The sequence below is a fragment of the Vulpes lagopus genome, chromosome 7 (genome assembly GCF_018345385.1).
Source record: "Vulpes lagopus strain Blue_001 chromosome 7, ASM1834538v1, whole genome shotgun sequence".
In the NCBI taxonomy this organism is placed as follows: Eukaryota; Metazoa; Chordata; class Mammalia; order Carnivora; family Canidae; genus Vulpes; species Vulpes lagopus.
Window position 1 is genome coordinate 64889243 of NC_054830.1, and position 16289 is coordinate 64905531.

At 52.8% G+C, this 16289-nt stretch overlaps 1 protein-coding gene across 9 annotated transcripts in view; it reads right to left on the reverse strand.

Moving 5' to 3' along the window:
* The window catches only part of RGS3 (regulator of G protein signaling 3), a 122139-nt gene that overhangs the window by 39843 nt on the left and 66007 nt on the right, over window positions 1-16289 (reverse strand). For 7 of the 9 annotated variants that reach the window (XM_041764688.1, XM_041764689.1, XM_041764686.1 and 4 more), the window contains one exon: window positions 14573-14695. In XM_041764688.1, coding sequence (XP_041620622.1) covers window positions 14573-14695 — 123 coding nt within the window. Of the gene's footprint in view, window positions 1-1960; window positions 10051-14572; window positions 14696-16289 lie in introns of those variants that run through there. The other 2 variants (XM_041764693.1, XM_041764698.1) reach the window with 2 other exon arrangements.

Consider the following 16289-nt stretch of genomic DNA (forward strand, 5'->3'; position numbering starts at 1 on the left):
CCCTGAAAACATGACGCTGAGTGAAAGAAACAGCCACAAAGGCCAAATATTATAGGATTCCATCTATAGGAATTGTCCACAATAGGCAAACCTATAGAAGCAGAAAATGTCTCAGTGGTTGCCTTGGGTTGAAGGAGATGGGGGGTGGGGGTGACCGCTACAGGGTATGGTTTCTTTTGCAGATTCTAATATTGATTGTGGTGATTATTGCACAAGTCTGTGAATATATCACATTGAATTATGTATTTTGAATAAAGGCATTCTATGACACAAAAATAATATCTCAACAAGCTGCTACCAAAACAACTTATAGACAAGACTATCTATCAATCTGAGACATCTGTAGTTTTAAGCAATAATAAAAAATAAAATATCCTTATTAGGGGATACCTGGGTGGCTGAGCAGTTTAGTGCCTGCCTTTAGCCCGGGGTGTGGTCCTGGAGTCCCGGGGTCAAGTCCCGCATCGGGCTCCCTGTGTGGAGCCTACTCCTCCCTCTGCTTGTGTCTCTGCCTCTCTCTCTGTATCTTTCATGAATATATAAGTGAATAAAATCATTTTTAAAAATCCTTATTATATAAAGAGCTCTTGTCAACTAACAATTAAACTGTAAGTAGCCCAATTTAAAAAATGTACAAAAGACTGGAACAAACGACTCACAAAATAGGCAACATAAGTGACTAAAAGGCAAATAAGTAAATATTTAACATCTCTAGTAATCAGAGATGCCCGGGTGGCTCAGCGGTTGAGCATCTGCCTTCGGCCCAGGGCGTGATCCTGAAGTCCCGGGATCGAGTCCCACATCGGGCTCCCTCCAGCGAGGCTGCTTCTCCCTCTGCCTGTGTCTCTGCCTCACTCTCTGTGTCTCTCATGAATAAATAAATAAAATCTTAAAAAGAAAAAAAGATCCTCTCTTTCCCTGCCTGTCCCTTTCCCTGCTCCTCTCTAAAAAAATTTAAAAATAATAAATGGCTCAGTTGGTTAAATGTCTGCCTTCAGCTCAAGTCATGGTCTCATGGGTCCTGGAATGGAGCCCCATGTTGGGCTCCCTGCTCAGTGGGGAGTCTGCTTCTCCCCATGCTCATGTTCTCTTTCTCAAATAAATAAATCTTTTTTAAAATATAAATAAATAAATAAACAAACAAACCTTGGTTTCAGCTCAGGTCATGATCTCAGGGTCTGGAGATCAAGCTGTGCATCGGGCTCCATGCTTAGTGCAGAGCCTACTTGAGACTCTCTCTCTCCCCCTGCCCCTCCCCCTGCTTGTGCATGCATGTGCGCTCTCTGTCTCTCTCTCCCTCTCTCTCTCTCTCTCAAATAAATAAATAAAATCTTTAAAGTACTGACCATAAATCAGTACAACCATTCCAGGGAGTCATTTAACAATAGGTATCAGGAAACTTTTTTACAAATACACACCTTCTGCTTGGAAATGCTACTACCTGGAATTTATTCTTTTTTTTTTTAAGATTTTATTTATTTATTCATGAGAGACAGAGGCAGAGACACAGGCAGAGGGAGAAGCAGGCTCCATGCAGGAAACCCAACACGGGACTTGATCCTGGGTCTCCAGGATCACACCCTGGGCTGAAGGCAGTGCCAAACCACTGAGCTACCGGGGCTGCCCCCTTGGAATTTATTCTAAAAAAAAAAAATATTCATTTATTCAACAAATATTTGTGGAGGGTCAAACATGTACACTGGATGATGCTGGGGATACCAAGATATGCCTATAACAATTTTTATCGTAGGTTTTTGTAACAGTGAAAAATTGGAGAGGCACCTGGGTGGCTCAGTTGGGTGAGCCCCTGTCTCTTTGTTTCAGCTCAGGTCGTGATCTTATGGGTCATGAGATTGAGCCTGTATAGGACCCCTTGCTCAGTGGGGAGTCTGCTTGAGATTCCCTCCCTGTGCTCCTCCCATTCATGCACACACGTTCTTTCTCTGTCTCTGTCTCTCTCTCTCAAATAAATAAAATCTTTAAGAAAGGGAAAAGAAAAATTGGCAACTACGCAAATGTCGAACTACTGGAGATTATTTAGATAAAACTATTTCGCCTACACAATGAAATACTCCCCAGGTGCTGTAGAAGAATATTTATTGACATGGAAACATGAATACACTACATTGCTGAATGGAAAAAAACAAGTGAGAAAGTTGTGTGCACCAGTAACCCAATTTGCAAAGTAGATATATGTGTGTATAAACAAATGCCTGACAGGATCACCCCAAAATGTTAACAGTGGTTATCTCTGGGTGTTGCGATTAAGAGTGAACTTCATGTCCTTCTTCTGGTTCAACCGTATTCAATGTTTTCTTCATAATAAAATACAAATCACTTTTGCAACAACATGACAAAAGTCACCTGCATTTAAAAAACAAACCGACAAACGTCTGCCATGCCTCCACTGGTAGAAGCCCCAAGAAGGAGGGTTGCAGGAAGTCAAGCCTGTGTTCATGCTTGATCTAGCGATGACAGCTAGCAGTGCTGAGTACCTCCTACATTCCAGGCACTTTGCACAGCCCAAGAATCCGGTGGGATAGGGGTCCTCATCTCATTTGACAGATGCTAGGTGGCCCACTACTAACAGCCCAGCTAGGGAGAAGCAGAGCTGAGGTTTGAACCCAGGCCCCTGCCTCTACCTTAGCTGGGTCTCCTTGTTCCTGAGAAGGGTAGAGAAAGGTCCTGAGCTAGTAGGCCCTCTGTCCTGTAGGCCTTTGTCCTCCGTCCCTGCAGACAGTCCAGAAGGCGACAGAAGAGCAAGTTAGCAAGGGTGGGGACGCCGGCAAAGGGAAGGCGTGGCGCTGGAAGGCCCACTGGCAGAGGTCAGGGCTTGGGGCAGACTAGCCGGTGCTCCTCGCCTGCTGGGCGACTCTCAGGAAGCCCAACCACATCCGGCCCCAGGAGTTCCCAGGCTCTGTGCACGCCCAGAGGCAGTGAGAGAAAACCTCACAGACTGCAGCTGCCCTGCTGAGCAGCAGGGGGAAAAGAGTCTGCCAGCGGGGACCTCCTCCCTGGGCTCATCGACTGCTCGCCAGTCCTTTCCCCTCCTGGGGCCTAGTAGGGCCTCCTCTTCTGTGTGAGGACGGGGTGTGAGGGTTGATGGCTCCAGGACCCTCCCAGATCTCAATCCTCTCAACCTGCGGCTCTTCCTCACATAGGGCCTGGCAGGAAGAGGAAGGGGGTGAGGCGCCCCACCCAGCTCCCAAAGGAGCCCCCTCCTCTTCCCCTCAGCTCCATTCCCACCACTATTTTTAGAACAGAGCACAGGGAGCATCTCCACCATGCTCGGAGCTCCAGGTAAAACAGCAGCCCCATTCATTCTGCTCGGGCAGGAACACCGCAGGAATTTATAGACCAGCCAGCCGACTAGACGACCTCCCCCTACGCCATTAGCCAGGCCATTTCTCACTAGTTCCATTACAGCCCCAAGTGGTGACTTAATTTTTCCTAATGACAACACAGTGAGCTGAGTGAGACAAGGAGAGCATCTCTAGGACATCTGTGCCCCTCCCCACCCCCAACCTGGTCGACTCCTCAAAAGTCACTGAGGAGGAACACTGGCCTAGAAACGAAAGGCTTGGGCCCCACTTCCAGTTCTAGCACCAACTGCTTGGCTCTTGGCCAACTTCTTGCCTCTCTTTTGGTCTTGGTTTCTATAAATCAGCTTGTTCGTCAACTGATCTTGGTGTGGGAAGAGGGAGGCTTTTCAGCTCCACGTTCAAAGGTTCAATGGTTCTATCAAAATTCTAGTCATTCATAAAATATTCATCGGCTTTGGGGTATGTGTTGAGCTGTGTTCTCAAAGTCCATCTGAGAGTTGATTATGGATCTCAGAACGCATTCTCCCACTGAAAACTGTGTTATAAGTGGTGGTCGGCTTCTTAGGCTAGCCTACTTAACCCTTAATGTTCTTCCACAAGGAGCAACAGCCAAACACTATCAGAGGAAGCCACTCACATTTAAAAGACACTGTTGGTAGAAAATTTACCTGGAGCAGTGCTTGTATGAAAGAAGATACACATTAAAGGCAATAAGAAGAAGTCAGTGGTGACTTCTGGGGCGGAATCTAAAAGAGATTTCTGATCACACGAGAAATGAAAGGCCCCGCATTTTGGTTACCATAAATTCCACTTGAAAGTTAGCCTCAGGCCATGGGCCCTTTCCCAGTTGGAAAGGTTGAAAGAACATAAGTGCCCACATATATATGTGAAGTTCAAACAAAACAGTCGGTGAGTAGAAAGGAGGAAAGAAGAGGGGAGGATTTGGGCTTGGAAAGCTCCTTGTACTGGTTTCCCAGGGCCCAGTCCGGAAGGAGGCACCTTGGGGTGGGGAGGAGTCAGGAGTGTGCTTATAATTTGTGTACCCATGACAGGGATCCCTTCCTGTACAAGATCCGTAAGTATCCTTATGTGTCTCGAGTACATGGTGAATACTAACCACATACAGCATTTGCATATATTCACAGCACGTACATCTTGTTTCAAAGTGAAGACCAGAACGTCTGTTTTCTTTCTTCCTTTAACCTGCTTGCTATCAGGGTCCCGAGGCTTTGAAGATGATTCCTGGAGCTCATCTAGACTCAACTGCCTCATTTTTCTTGGTAAAGAAACCGATGATCAGAGAGATAAAGTAATTTGCCCAAAGTCACACAGTACGTTACCAATAACATCAGGATTCAAACCAAGATCCTCAGAATCCTGCTCTGGTTTTCTCCGAGGGCAAGGGGTTCAGTGAGAGGGAAGCTCCACACACCTGGGGAAGTGAACCATGGGAGCAGCTCTGGTCAGTTCTCCTTTGCCTCTGAGGATGCCAGGAGTCAGCACGGAACACGGTAGTACCCATGACCCTGAAATCAGCCTGGCCAGATTGCTTACTAAACCAGGTGGGGTTCCGGGCTCTGGTCTCACCAAGTGGAGCGCAAGAGACAAAGCTCTCAGCCAAGACAGTCAGGAGACTTAACTTGGCCACTAACAGTGTCCCATGACCATGGCCAGCTCACGTCCCTTGAGACTCAGTCTCCTCATTTAAGTTCTAGAACACAAGAGGCTTGAACTGTATGACCCAAATCAATTCCACGATATCCCCTGAGCATGTACGAAGGACGGGGCAGTAACAGAATAAGAAATCGATATGACTGCCACTGGCTCCCAAAGAACTCACAGTCTTGCAGATGAGACATATCTGCTTAACACACCGTGCTAAAGATGAACAAAATACCACGGGAACACAGAGAAGGAAGCGATGACTTCTGAGACATGCCCGAGATCGGTGTCTCAGGAGAGGGGCCAGGCTTTAAAGGTTGAGGATTGTGCCGACAGGGACAGCAGAGGAGGGCAGGCCACCTCTGGGAGGACGGCTAAAACATGAATGTGCACAGGGAGTTTGGAGAAGGGTTGAAATAATCCAGTGTGGCTGGGCTGCAGCCCCAAAGCAGGAGCATGGTGCACCCAGGGAGAGGCTTGAGAACCAAGAGGAGACCTGGGCTTTATTCTCACAATAGCCTCCCACATGGTCTGGAAGCAGCTTGGACGATCTGTGATTGTCAGAAGGCAGCAGTACAGAGCAATCCAAAGCAGGTGCTCGGCAGCTGGGCCGCCAGGTTCCGATCCTAGTTACCCCAGCTGTGTGACCTTGGGCAAGTTTCTTAATTTCTCTAAGATGCAGTATCTTTGTCTAAGTTGACTGTAAGGAGAGTAGGTGTGTAATGGGGATAATGAACCTCATGAGGGCCGGAGTGAGGATTAAAGAGACAATAGATAGAGGTCACGGTGTAAGGGCTCATCGAACCACCTAGAGTTATTATTCTACCCTTTTAAGGTACCAAGGACCTGGGAACAACTGCAGGGTGGTGGCCTGGTTCAGAGAAAGGCTTGAGGGAAGATAAGGTCAAGACAGGATGGAGGGTAAGGTTGCCCTGTCTTCGTTAAGAGCTAAAACAAAAACAGCACCATGGCTCAGGTGAAGAGCGAGGTGGTGACGTGGGCAGTCTGTCCAGAGGCAGACGGGCAGCAAGCAGGGCTGGGGAGAAGGCTGGAGACACAGGAAGACAGGTGAGCCTCTTCAGGAAAAGCCTGCTTTCCGGGGGGATATCTGAAATCCAGCCCAGTTGACTCCCAGTTACTTGGGGTTGAGAGTTGGAACTAGTCAATTAACAAAATCTGGGCCCAGAATGCAGTGTGGACTCTCTCCCTGCCCTTGATGGGGCTCGGGTCAAGGGCTCAGGTCCTAAACCTATAGCTGTCCCTTTCTGCCTCTGGCCACAGCCCCATTGCTGCTGGGTACCCAACTCTGTGTCTGCGGGCCAGTCCTCTGGAAGGCCAGACTCGAGAGGGGAAGGGGCATAAGCCCACCACCCTGGTGCCCCCTGAGAGCCAGTCTCCCTTGCCCTTCACATCAAATCTGGTGTGAAGCTCTTGAGCTATTCTGGGCTACCCCTCAGACATATGAACTCTGGAAGCTTTCTTCACTATGTGGAAAATTAGACATCTCATTCATTTGTCCTAACGCATCTCCTCTAGAGCTTAAAGGGCCACGGCTTCTACATGCAGGATATCATCCACCTGCTTCTTCCAGAAGGAGATTACTGACTTCTCGGCTTCCATCCCATTTGCATCTGGGAAGAGCAGTGGGTTAGGTGGAAAGGCTTCGGCTTGAAGATTAGTTCAGCCTCTTACTAGCTGTGTGACCTTGGATAGGTCATTTCATTTCTCTGAGTCTCAGTCCCTTTCACCTGTACCCAGAGGCTGCTGGAGGCCTGGGGATCCCGGCTGCCATCCCCGGAAGGCTCTGCTGTCCCTGTGGGGAACCCTTGCCCAGACTGCCTCCGCCCTCACTCTGCAGACCCCACTGGGTGCCGTGTGTGAGAAGTGAGGGCTTTGGTCTCAGAACTTATGAAAACATTTTAAATAAAGAATTTAAATAAGCAAACGAACAAGACCTACATAAAGAAATGTCATTATTTCCAGCAGGTCCCAGCTCGCCAGCAGAGACCGGGCATGGCTACTTAAAGGAGAGAGAGAGTTTCAAAAGACCCAGCGCCTGAGACCTAAGAAAACACGGGATCAGAGGGTGTGAGGGGAACTGAAAGGATCACTTTGTATTCAAATCGCACAGATGGCCTTTTCAACAATCAGTGGTGTGCTCCCGTCCTCCTGGCTCCCAGGCCCCAGACACCAAACCAAGACAATTAGGCCATCAGGAAAGAGACCATTGTGTAAGGCTTCTTAGCATGATTTATGTGGAGGGCGGGGCCCAGCATGTTTCCCGTGATTATGACTCTCAGATGCAGCTTCCAGAGCGTGTCCATCATCCTGGAGGCACTGGGACCTGCAGAGCAGCGGCCACCCCGTCATATTTCATCTCCTCGGGCCCGTGGAGCCAAATTAATTGTTTCATCGATTTGAGAGGCAGAGATGCAGCGGCACTGTGGCTCGCCACGGTCCCCAGTGAGATGGGCTCCCGGCGAGGAGATGCCCCAGAAGCCGATGTCCGCTCCTCCCGGCAGCCAGCCCAGGACCCCAGCAAGGAGCACCACTCGAGTGGGCAGCTTGTCAGGACGAGCTGGGAGGAAAGCCCTGTCCCCGGGGCCCGATGTCGTGTTCTGATGCTCTATTTCCCTGTGGCCAGAGCTCCTGTCCTCCGCACCTGTCTGGTGGGCGGACTGGGTCACCGCGTCCTGCAGAATCAAGCTTGCTGCCTTCCCAGACAGGCGATTGTCCTGGGCCCCACATCCCCCTTAATGTCATTTCATAAGGGAGTCCAATGAAATCAAAGTGCAGCTTCCTGTCTGGGCAGACGCGGCTGCTCCACCCCTCGGAATGATCCCTGCAGGCTGAGTCCGGGCCCGCGGACACCATGTAGCCCTCGCCCCCCGCCGCAAGCGAGCTGCAGGCCGAGCCTGTCCCCCTGCTGGGCTGGGGCATCAGCTTGGTCACCGGCAGATACATTCCGTCCCCTGTTCTGATCCTGCCTAAATGGGAGGTGAGGGACGTATTCTCTTCTGGGCCATCCTTCTTGGAGTTCAAGTGACCACAGCAGGTGAGCAACCTCCTCAGACGTAAGAGCCCTCCCTAATGACATTGAGAAGGTTTTACAGGACATGATGCAGAGACCATCCAAGGTCCAGGGGCTTCTCTGGCCTGAGCCATCATCTCTCTAGCCTCTTGGAGCCCCTTTTTCTACACAAGTGACCATGGTCCTACACATATCTTTTGTGTTCGAGCTCTATTACTCAGACCTGTGACCTCTGGCTTCCCTCCTTCTAGGTCTTGGCAGTTAGAGAAGGGTATGAGAGCTGTCCAACCCCGGGTTCCAGGTGGTGAGCAGGCTGGGCTCTCATCACTGTCCCCCAATAGGTCTTCCTTTAGCTGAGCCACACCTAGCCCCCGCCCCTGAACCGTGGGACCTCGGAAGCAAGCAGACCTAATCAGCTTCCAGAGAGCTGTGTCGCAGCTTCCTGTCCAGCCATTCAGCACAGGATGGAGACTGCACGGCAACCCCTGCCAAGGCCTGGGGGCTGTGAACTTTCCCACCTGGGCCAGGTGAAGGCCCCGTGGCTCCCAATTTCTAGGGTCCTTCCTAGAACTCAGCCCTCGTGCCTACCCAGGCCTGGCTGGGAGGAGGCTCTGTAAGGAAGGCTCTAGTGCTCATGTGCATCACTGAGAGAACAAGACAGAGTGGAAGAGACACTGGGGCCGGGAGCTGCGGGGCGGGGGGGAGGGGGTGGTGTCAGGGAACTCTCTCTTCTCATCCCAGAGCCTCCACCGTATCCCAGGATCTGGAAATCCACATGTTTACCTCTCCAACCACTATCTGGGACAGGCCATCACTGGCCCTCACCTGGAAGACTGGAGGGACCCCCCTCACTGACCTCTTCACACCCACTTGGGTGCCACCTTGGGCTCTCTGATCTTCTAGAAATGTACCTGAGACTGACTCCCTTTCTCAAAAGCCTTCAGTGGCTTCCCACTGTATCTAGAATGACACCAGCGAAACATTAACCACCGCGGCCCTGCATGATCTGGCCCCAACCCAGCTGGTCGGCCTCCACGCTCAGCACTGGCCACACCGGCCTGGCTTTTGTCGGCCCCAGCATGGCAAGCTCTTTCCCATCTCAAGTTCTCTCCACAGGATGTTCTACTGGCCTGGAACACTCCTTCCAAAATCCCTGACTGGCTCCTTTCTGGCCTGCAGGTCTTGACTTCAAAGGGATGATATTCCCTGCCCAACCCCCTAGCCCCGCTCCCCACAGCAACCTAAATCATATTCTCTCTTAAAGGAATCCTTTTCTTCATCAGCTTGTAATCATGTGTGTGTACGTGTACGTGTTGCGTGTGTGTTGGTGTTGAGCTATTTAACGCTCACTCTCCTACTAGAACTGAAATCATGACAAGAGTGGAGGCCATGTCCACCTCATTCTCCACAGAATCCCTAGCTCCTAGCCCAGAGCCTGGCACAAAGTAGATGCCCCCCCGCCCCACCCCTTCAAAATATCTGCTGCATGAAGGAAGGAAGGAAGGAATGAGAACAGATGAAGAAGTGATTGAGTGGGGACATCCTCTGGCAGTGGAGGCCGAGGCCATGGTTCTCCGTCAGGGCTGACCTCTGCCAACCTCTCCCGCTGCCCCCAAGGCAGGCACTGGAGTCATGGGAAGCCCAGATACTATTTCTTCTCCTTTTTCCTTGTAGGGAGAAAGTTTGAGTCTTCTCCATGTGGGACTTTCTGATGCCAGTCTGCACGTGCCCACAGGGCCGCTCGTACCACTGTGGTCCTTCTGATGCCAGTCCACACACACCCGTGGGGCCACTGCCTTCAGGTGACCCTAGGCCCACCATCTTGGTCCTCCGCTTTGGGTCCAGTTGAGGTGAGGTTACTGTGTGGTAGGGGATGCCCAACAAAGGGTTAAGTTGCCAGAAGCAGAGTCCCGCCCTTGGGTTTGCTCAGCCAATCAGAGTCTGTCCTGATGAGGTAAAGCTTCTATCCTGGGTAGCATTGGTTGAGTTGGCCGGCCCCATCTCCTGCTGGAGAGAGCCATAAGGGTGGAGTTTCTGTGGAACCAGACAGAACTGGAATTAGCTCGCTGTCTACTCTGGCCGGGGCTGCCTGACTCCAGGACCTGTCCCTGTTCCTTTCTACGGAGCTCGGACAGACCCTGGCACCTCCGGGGCCCCGCCTCTAGCTGACCAGTGGAGATGACAAGGCGTCACTTGTGGGAGAAGTCTCAGAGCCAGAGCAGACACAGGAGGCCTCAGTTTCCCTGCCTGGGCCCCGGAATACAGCAGGTGGTTACCAGGCAGTGACATGGAGCGGTCATCCCATGTGCTCAGAGCAGCAGCATTCAGCTTCAACAAGCAAGGCCACTAGATGAATCTTCCTATATAAACATAGCTTTGAAACGGTAACAAGAGCAGCTAGTTCATGGAGTTCTTCTTGTGCACACATGACCTGAGTTTAATCGTCAGGAGAACCCTGTCAATCCAGCCACTTTACTGATGAAAACACCTGAGTCTCAGCCAGGCTCGCTGCCTCACCTGAGCTCACAGAGTGCCAAGACTTTACACCTCCCATACCACTCGCCGTATTACTTGTGAGCAATCTGTTGGCATATCTGTCTCACCACTGGACTGCGATCTCGCAAGGGAAGAGTGTGGCCGATCCATCTGTGCATTCCCACCGTGGAGTCCAGGGTGCACCCAGAGAACAGAGCAGTTACCTGCTGCCCTGCGTTTCCTCTCATACGCCTGGTGGCTGTCGGAAGCCTACTCTCCTCAGGCTTCCCGTGGCCCAGGCCAGCGCTGTGCGTGTAGTGGGGGCTCGGGGGCAGGTTCAGAGAGTGGACGATGAATGTGCAGCCCAGACCACTCTGGACCTCACTGGACCGCTCTTAGGACCCAACAGGCACAGCCTTTAAAGCATGGAGTGCCATTCCTAGTCACCTCTGCCCAATTAACAGAGTTCCGGGAAGCCTCGGTGGCTCAGCAGTTGAGCATCTGCCTTCAGCTCAGGGCGTGATCCCGGGGGTCCTGGGATCAAGTCCCACATCCACCTCCCTGCGAGGAGCCTGCTTCTCCCTCTGTCTGTGTCTCTCATGAATAAATTAAATAAATAAATAAATAAATAAATAAATAAATAAATAAGAGTTCCATAGGACAGGTCTCATCCATCTCTGCGACCCCAAAGAACCTAACCTAGTGTCTGGCACAGAGCAGGCATTTATTATGTATATTTGAATAACCAAAATAACATGCAACCGTTTGTCCCTACTGGCTTAGAATCTCAGCAGCCACAGGCGGGACTACCCGGGAGTTATTATTCTACAGTAGAAGCATGCCAGCACACCCCGTGGCCGGGAGTCGAGTAAAAGCTATCCCAGGCAGAAGAAAGGTAGGTTCCCTCCAGGAATAGATGCTGAAGCAATGGGCAGAGTTCTGATGAGAAAGAAGGGTGTGGTGAGTGGAAGGAAGCTGGGTCATTCACTCCTACAGAGAGAGGGAGAGCTTACACAGGCTGACTCAGGGCAGCTCAGAGTGAGCTGAGAAAGGCAACGGAGCTCCCAGAGAAGGGGTGTGGGCTGGACGCTGCCTGCCTCGTTGTGTCTGCACTACCACAGCTGGAGCCCGCCCCCCCCAGCAGCCCCCAGGCACCCCAAGACAGCACCGAAAGCCTGTGACTGCCCCACCCCTGAGAGGAGACCCAAGGACCTGGCCCCTACAGGCTGTAGAGTTCACAGGCAACCAAGTCATGCGGAAATCATCCAGAGACTGCATGACCCAAGGCCCTCCATGATAATCTTCCATGGTGAACTTTCAGGAAGATCTCAAAGTTCAAAGAGCAAGAAAGGGCCAGCTGACCTATGCACGAGTGGGACTGCTGAGGAAGCAGCTGCCAGAGGTCACACGGCAGGTAGTGGCACACCTGCCTCTCTTGTTCTTCGAATCCATCTTCTCCGACCTCCCTCTACCTTTTCCAACAAGCATTTCATGTTCCCATTTATGTTTTGCAAATTTGGAAAGAACTTTGCAACCCTTGAGAGGTGTGAGGGTCCCCCATTCCAAGGTTATCGGCAGACGCTACTGAACAGGGTTGAGAAAGGGCGGCATGGGACTTTGGGGAGTAGCCTTGCAAGCCCCTCTTTCCCCAGAGAGGCATCTGAGTTAGGGCAGGGAACAGCCTGGGCAAAGGTTTCCCTCATGCAGCAGAAGGCGGAGCATTCTCAGAAAGAACAAAGAAAAGGCATTAAAAAAAAAAAAAAAAAGGCATGCTACTCAGTCTGGACAAATCAATCAAGTGAGACTTTCTGCTCACTTGAACAAGACGCTGGGGCCTGAGCTTTGCCTGGCCTTCCCTCTTCTCTCTCCCTGGAAGTCAGCAACCTTAGCAGAATGGCTGTGGCCCCACCCTCGGCAAGGTCCTTCATGGTCACCTCTGAGGCTGCCAGGACCCGGAGGAGCTGCGTGCAGGTGTGGGTTGGCTGGATGGCCACCAGGCCAAGTTGCTAAGGATGCGAAAGCCCTCCTGGAGCTCCATGGGACTGGAGAAAATCATAGTTACCAGAAAGTCTCTCGGGGAGCTTTTTGTAAATGACCAGGAGGACTAAGCCACTAAGACTCCTTAAGTGGGTACGGTGGGGGTTAGGGGTGGGGGAGGTTGGGCTTGAGACCCCAAGGGGCCTCCGGGCCGAACAAAAGATGGTTACGTAACTGCCTTCTAAGGAAGGTGGGCCAGTGGGGTGTGCAGGACGGCAGCAGGGTCGGGTTCTCAGGCAAGGAGGCAGTTCTGAAGTTGTCCCCATGCTTTAACCTCCTCCCACCCAACACACAGCTGCTCCATTAAAAACACACGTGTAAAGCGTTTTGATTTGAAGAGGTGTCTGTGGCCAGCCCAGGGTGCCCATGGGTCTTGGCATGGCCCTGAAGCCAGGCCCCAGCCGCTAGGGCCCTTCCGGTGTCAGCCAGCCACATCCACAGCCTGCAGGGCCCAGAGCCTGTCTCAGAAACTCAGACTCTCTTCAGTCGCTCAAAGTGTCCTCCCAACTGAAGATGGAGAGATCGCCCGAGGCGCTGAGAGGATGTTGGCAGCACACTTCAGAGCCTGCAAACTCTGAAGTTGAAGCAGAAAGAATTCTCCCCCCCCCAGACTAGAAGGAGCTAAGGCCAATAACGTAAGAAAGCTGGGTGGGGGTGGGGCATGAGTTCAGCCATGGATCCTCCCAGGGACTGCCCCAGCGAAGGGAATGGCCTGGTTTCTGACTGTGACCAAGCCAAGCAGCCTACAGCCTCCGCCACCGGTCTGTGTTCATAGAAGAACCTGGAGATAGGAAGGTAGCGACAAGGAGCGGGGGCAGAGGTGGGGCAGTGCACTCCCCACCACTGTGGTTGAGCGCCTGCTGCATACCAGGCACTGTGCCGTGAGCTGTGTATGCACCATCTCATTTGACTCTCCCGGCAGCCCTTTGGAGGAGGAACTGTTGTTCCCAGATGAGGACACCAAAGCACTGAGTAGTAGAACGACTTGCCCAAGGTCACACCGCCAGTCAGCAGTAGACTGTGATTCGAAGTCCATGCTCTTCCCACTATCCTCCCTCCACAAAGTTACTCTTGCCCCCTGCCAAGTATAAAACAAAATAATTTCCACATCTGAGATTCCAGAATTCTCAGATCATCATTCCCTTCCTTAGGGGATAGCTGGGGAGCTGCTGTCCCCCATGGCCGCTCCAGAGGCTGCCAGAAATCTCCTGCCTTAGCAGGCCTGTCCCCACAGCCCCCATATGCCCGCTGAACGCACAGGGGAGAAGAAATAGGGCAGCCAGTCTACCGGCTGCCACGCACTTTCATTCATCCTCTCCCCCTGAGCCAGCAGACCAACCACTCAGATCCTTACGCAGCCAACCAGACCAAATCCCCAAATGGCCAACACTCTCACCAAAGAGAAGTCACCTGCGTGACTCACAAATGGGAACTACAACTGTGCCTTGTGGTTGGCATGGAGCCGACAAAGGGCAAGGCTGTGATCTGGCTCCCATCCCCTCCACGGGCACCAGGCCAGCTGAGGGGCGCCTATCCCAGGTCAGCCTCTGCTGGGAGGCCCTAATCTTCCCTGATGCTCTGCTGGCCAGCCCCCAGTCCCCAGCAAACTCCACTTGGGTCCACTTGGCCATGGCCTGCATCAAACTAGACAGCTTCTGACGCAGATACCTCCTCCCAAAGATGCCTGCCCTCGGCCAGTGTTAAACACCAGTGTGCTCCCCCTGGGCACGACATGCCAGGCAGCAGCAGGCCAACCCAAATGAGACCTGGCCATAGGCAAGCCATCGAACAGAGCCGAGAACAGATGGCCATGCCCCATCAGGCTCTGTCACTCCACCTGAGCAACGCAAAACCGACTCTGTAGACCCAGTGAGATGCCAAAGGGGAGAGACATTCAAGCACAGGCGTCCCTGCCGAGAGCTTGCTGCTCAGAATCAAGTCCTAAGCTGAAGCTGGTCCCAAGCTCAAATCAGAGCCTTGAGGGTCGAGGCTGGCCGAGGGGAAGCCAGGCAGCCAGGGCTGCGGCCACCGGTGAGGCCCTTACCTTGCTCTCCAGGGGCGAAGCGGCCAGCTGTTGCTGCTTGGCGATGTTCTCCGACAGGCACCAGCACACTCTCTTCTTCTGCTCCTGCGAGTGCGCTTCCAAAGTGAATAAGCACTCTGCCTTCTGACGTCAGGGAAAACAGAGAAAAGGATGGTCAGGGCTGCTCCCTGGTTCAGGGGGCTCCCAGGCCCCAGCCCATCCCTGGGCTCCAGAGGGTGAGGCTGCAGCAGGGAGGGGAGGGCCCACTAAAAGCCACAAATGCACACTAATCCCCAGTGACATCGAGGCAGCCAGAGGAGCAGGGAAGCTGGTTCGGGGGCCAGCTGGAGAGGGAGCGGTGTGCCCGCGGGATGGGGGGAAGGGCGGGAGGCGTTGGTTCCCAACACAGTGGAGGCCTGTGGAGAGCCACAGGACAGAAATGGTGAGGTCACCCCCGGGGACAGGCAGCACAAGGCAGCAGCTGGGGGAGCACAGGGGAACCCAGAGGGCCAAGGTCTCCAGGCCTCTGACGCTCTGTGGAGCCCGGACCCCCCTCCCACTCACACAGCACCCCCTCCTCCACTTCGGTGCAAGATCTGATCACAAGGGCAAGGTTAGATGGGCAGGTGGACAGACGTACCAACAGAACTCAGACAGAAACTCAGGTCCCTTGAGAAAGTCTTTGGCAGGTGCAGTCATGTGGCCCCTACGGCCGTACTAGTGCCTGGCATGGGAGCCGGGGGCGCCCCAGGGCTCCTCAGCTCCGACAAGTGCAATGACAGACTCCAGCTGTCATTCCAATCTCATCTTGCCATGTAACCTTGTTAAGTGCAGGCTCGTCCCCCCAACTAGACTAGAAAGTCCTTCCAGAAAGGCCTTTTCCATCTGGGCCCAGCACGGTGCATGGCCAGTGATGGCCTCGGTAAGCTCTGGCTCCCGGAGGGACTTCGGGATGAGGTCAAAGGCAGGCTGGCTTTGGTACAAGCACCAGGGTGCTGCCTGCTGAGACCCAGGGAGGGGGGCCCCCCTGGGGCAGGGGTGGGGATGGGGGTAGCTGGACCATGCTGGGGGGAGGGGAGGGGGGGGCAGTCCACACGCCCAGAGCGATCATCCACTCTAGAACACTCTGGTCAGGGGACTGCAGGCTCTTTCTGACTCCACTGGAATTTGATTATAACCTCACAGGGCTGCGATTACATGAGCTCTGCCGGGGAGCTGAGAGCATGGGCTGGATGGCTTGGAACAGAGAAAAGGGCAGTGTTTCTATGCAGTCCTTGTTCCTCGGACTTCTACTGCAGTCGTTCTCGGAGGTCCACAGCTAGGAGGAAGTGGCAAGGATTGAATGAATCCCAGCCTTGCCACTTCCTAGCTGTGGACCTCAGGAAAGCCTGTCAGATGCCAATGGTAATGACATCACCCCCTCTCGGTGCTCGTGAGTGAGCAGGGAAGTCATGAGAACAGTCCGAGGCCTCGACAGAGAGCAGCTACTGTTGTTATTACTCAGTCCTTTGCTCACTTAATAAATATTTACTGAGAGCCTGCTACATGTCAGAGGCTGTACTAGGTCGTGGGGGGGTAAGAAGCAAGTAAGAGACACGGAGCCCTGGCCCTCAGGTTGGGGCAGAGACCATAAACCATTGAACAATGGAATAATATCATTACCAATTGTGAAAAGGCCAAAAGGGAGAGGTTCTGCTTGAGCCTGGTGGTCAGAGAAGGCCTCTCTGCAGGGGTGGCA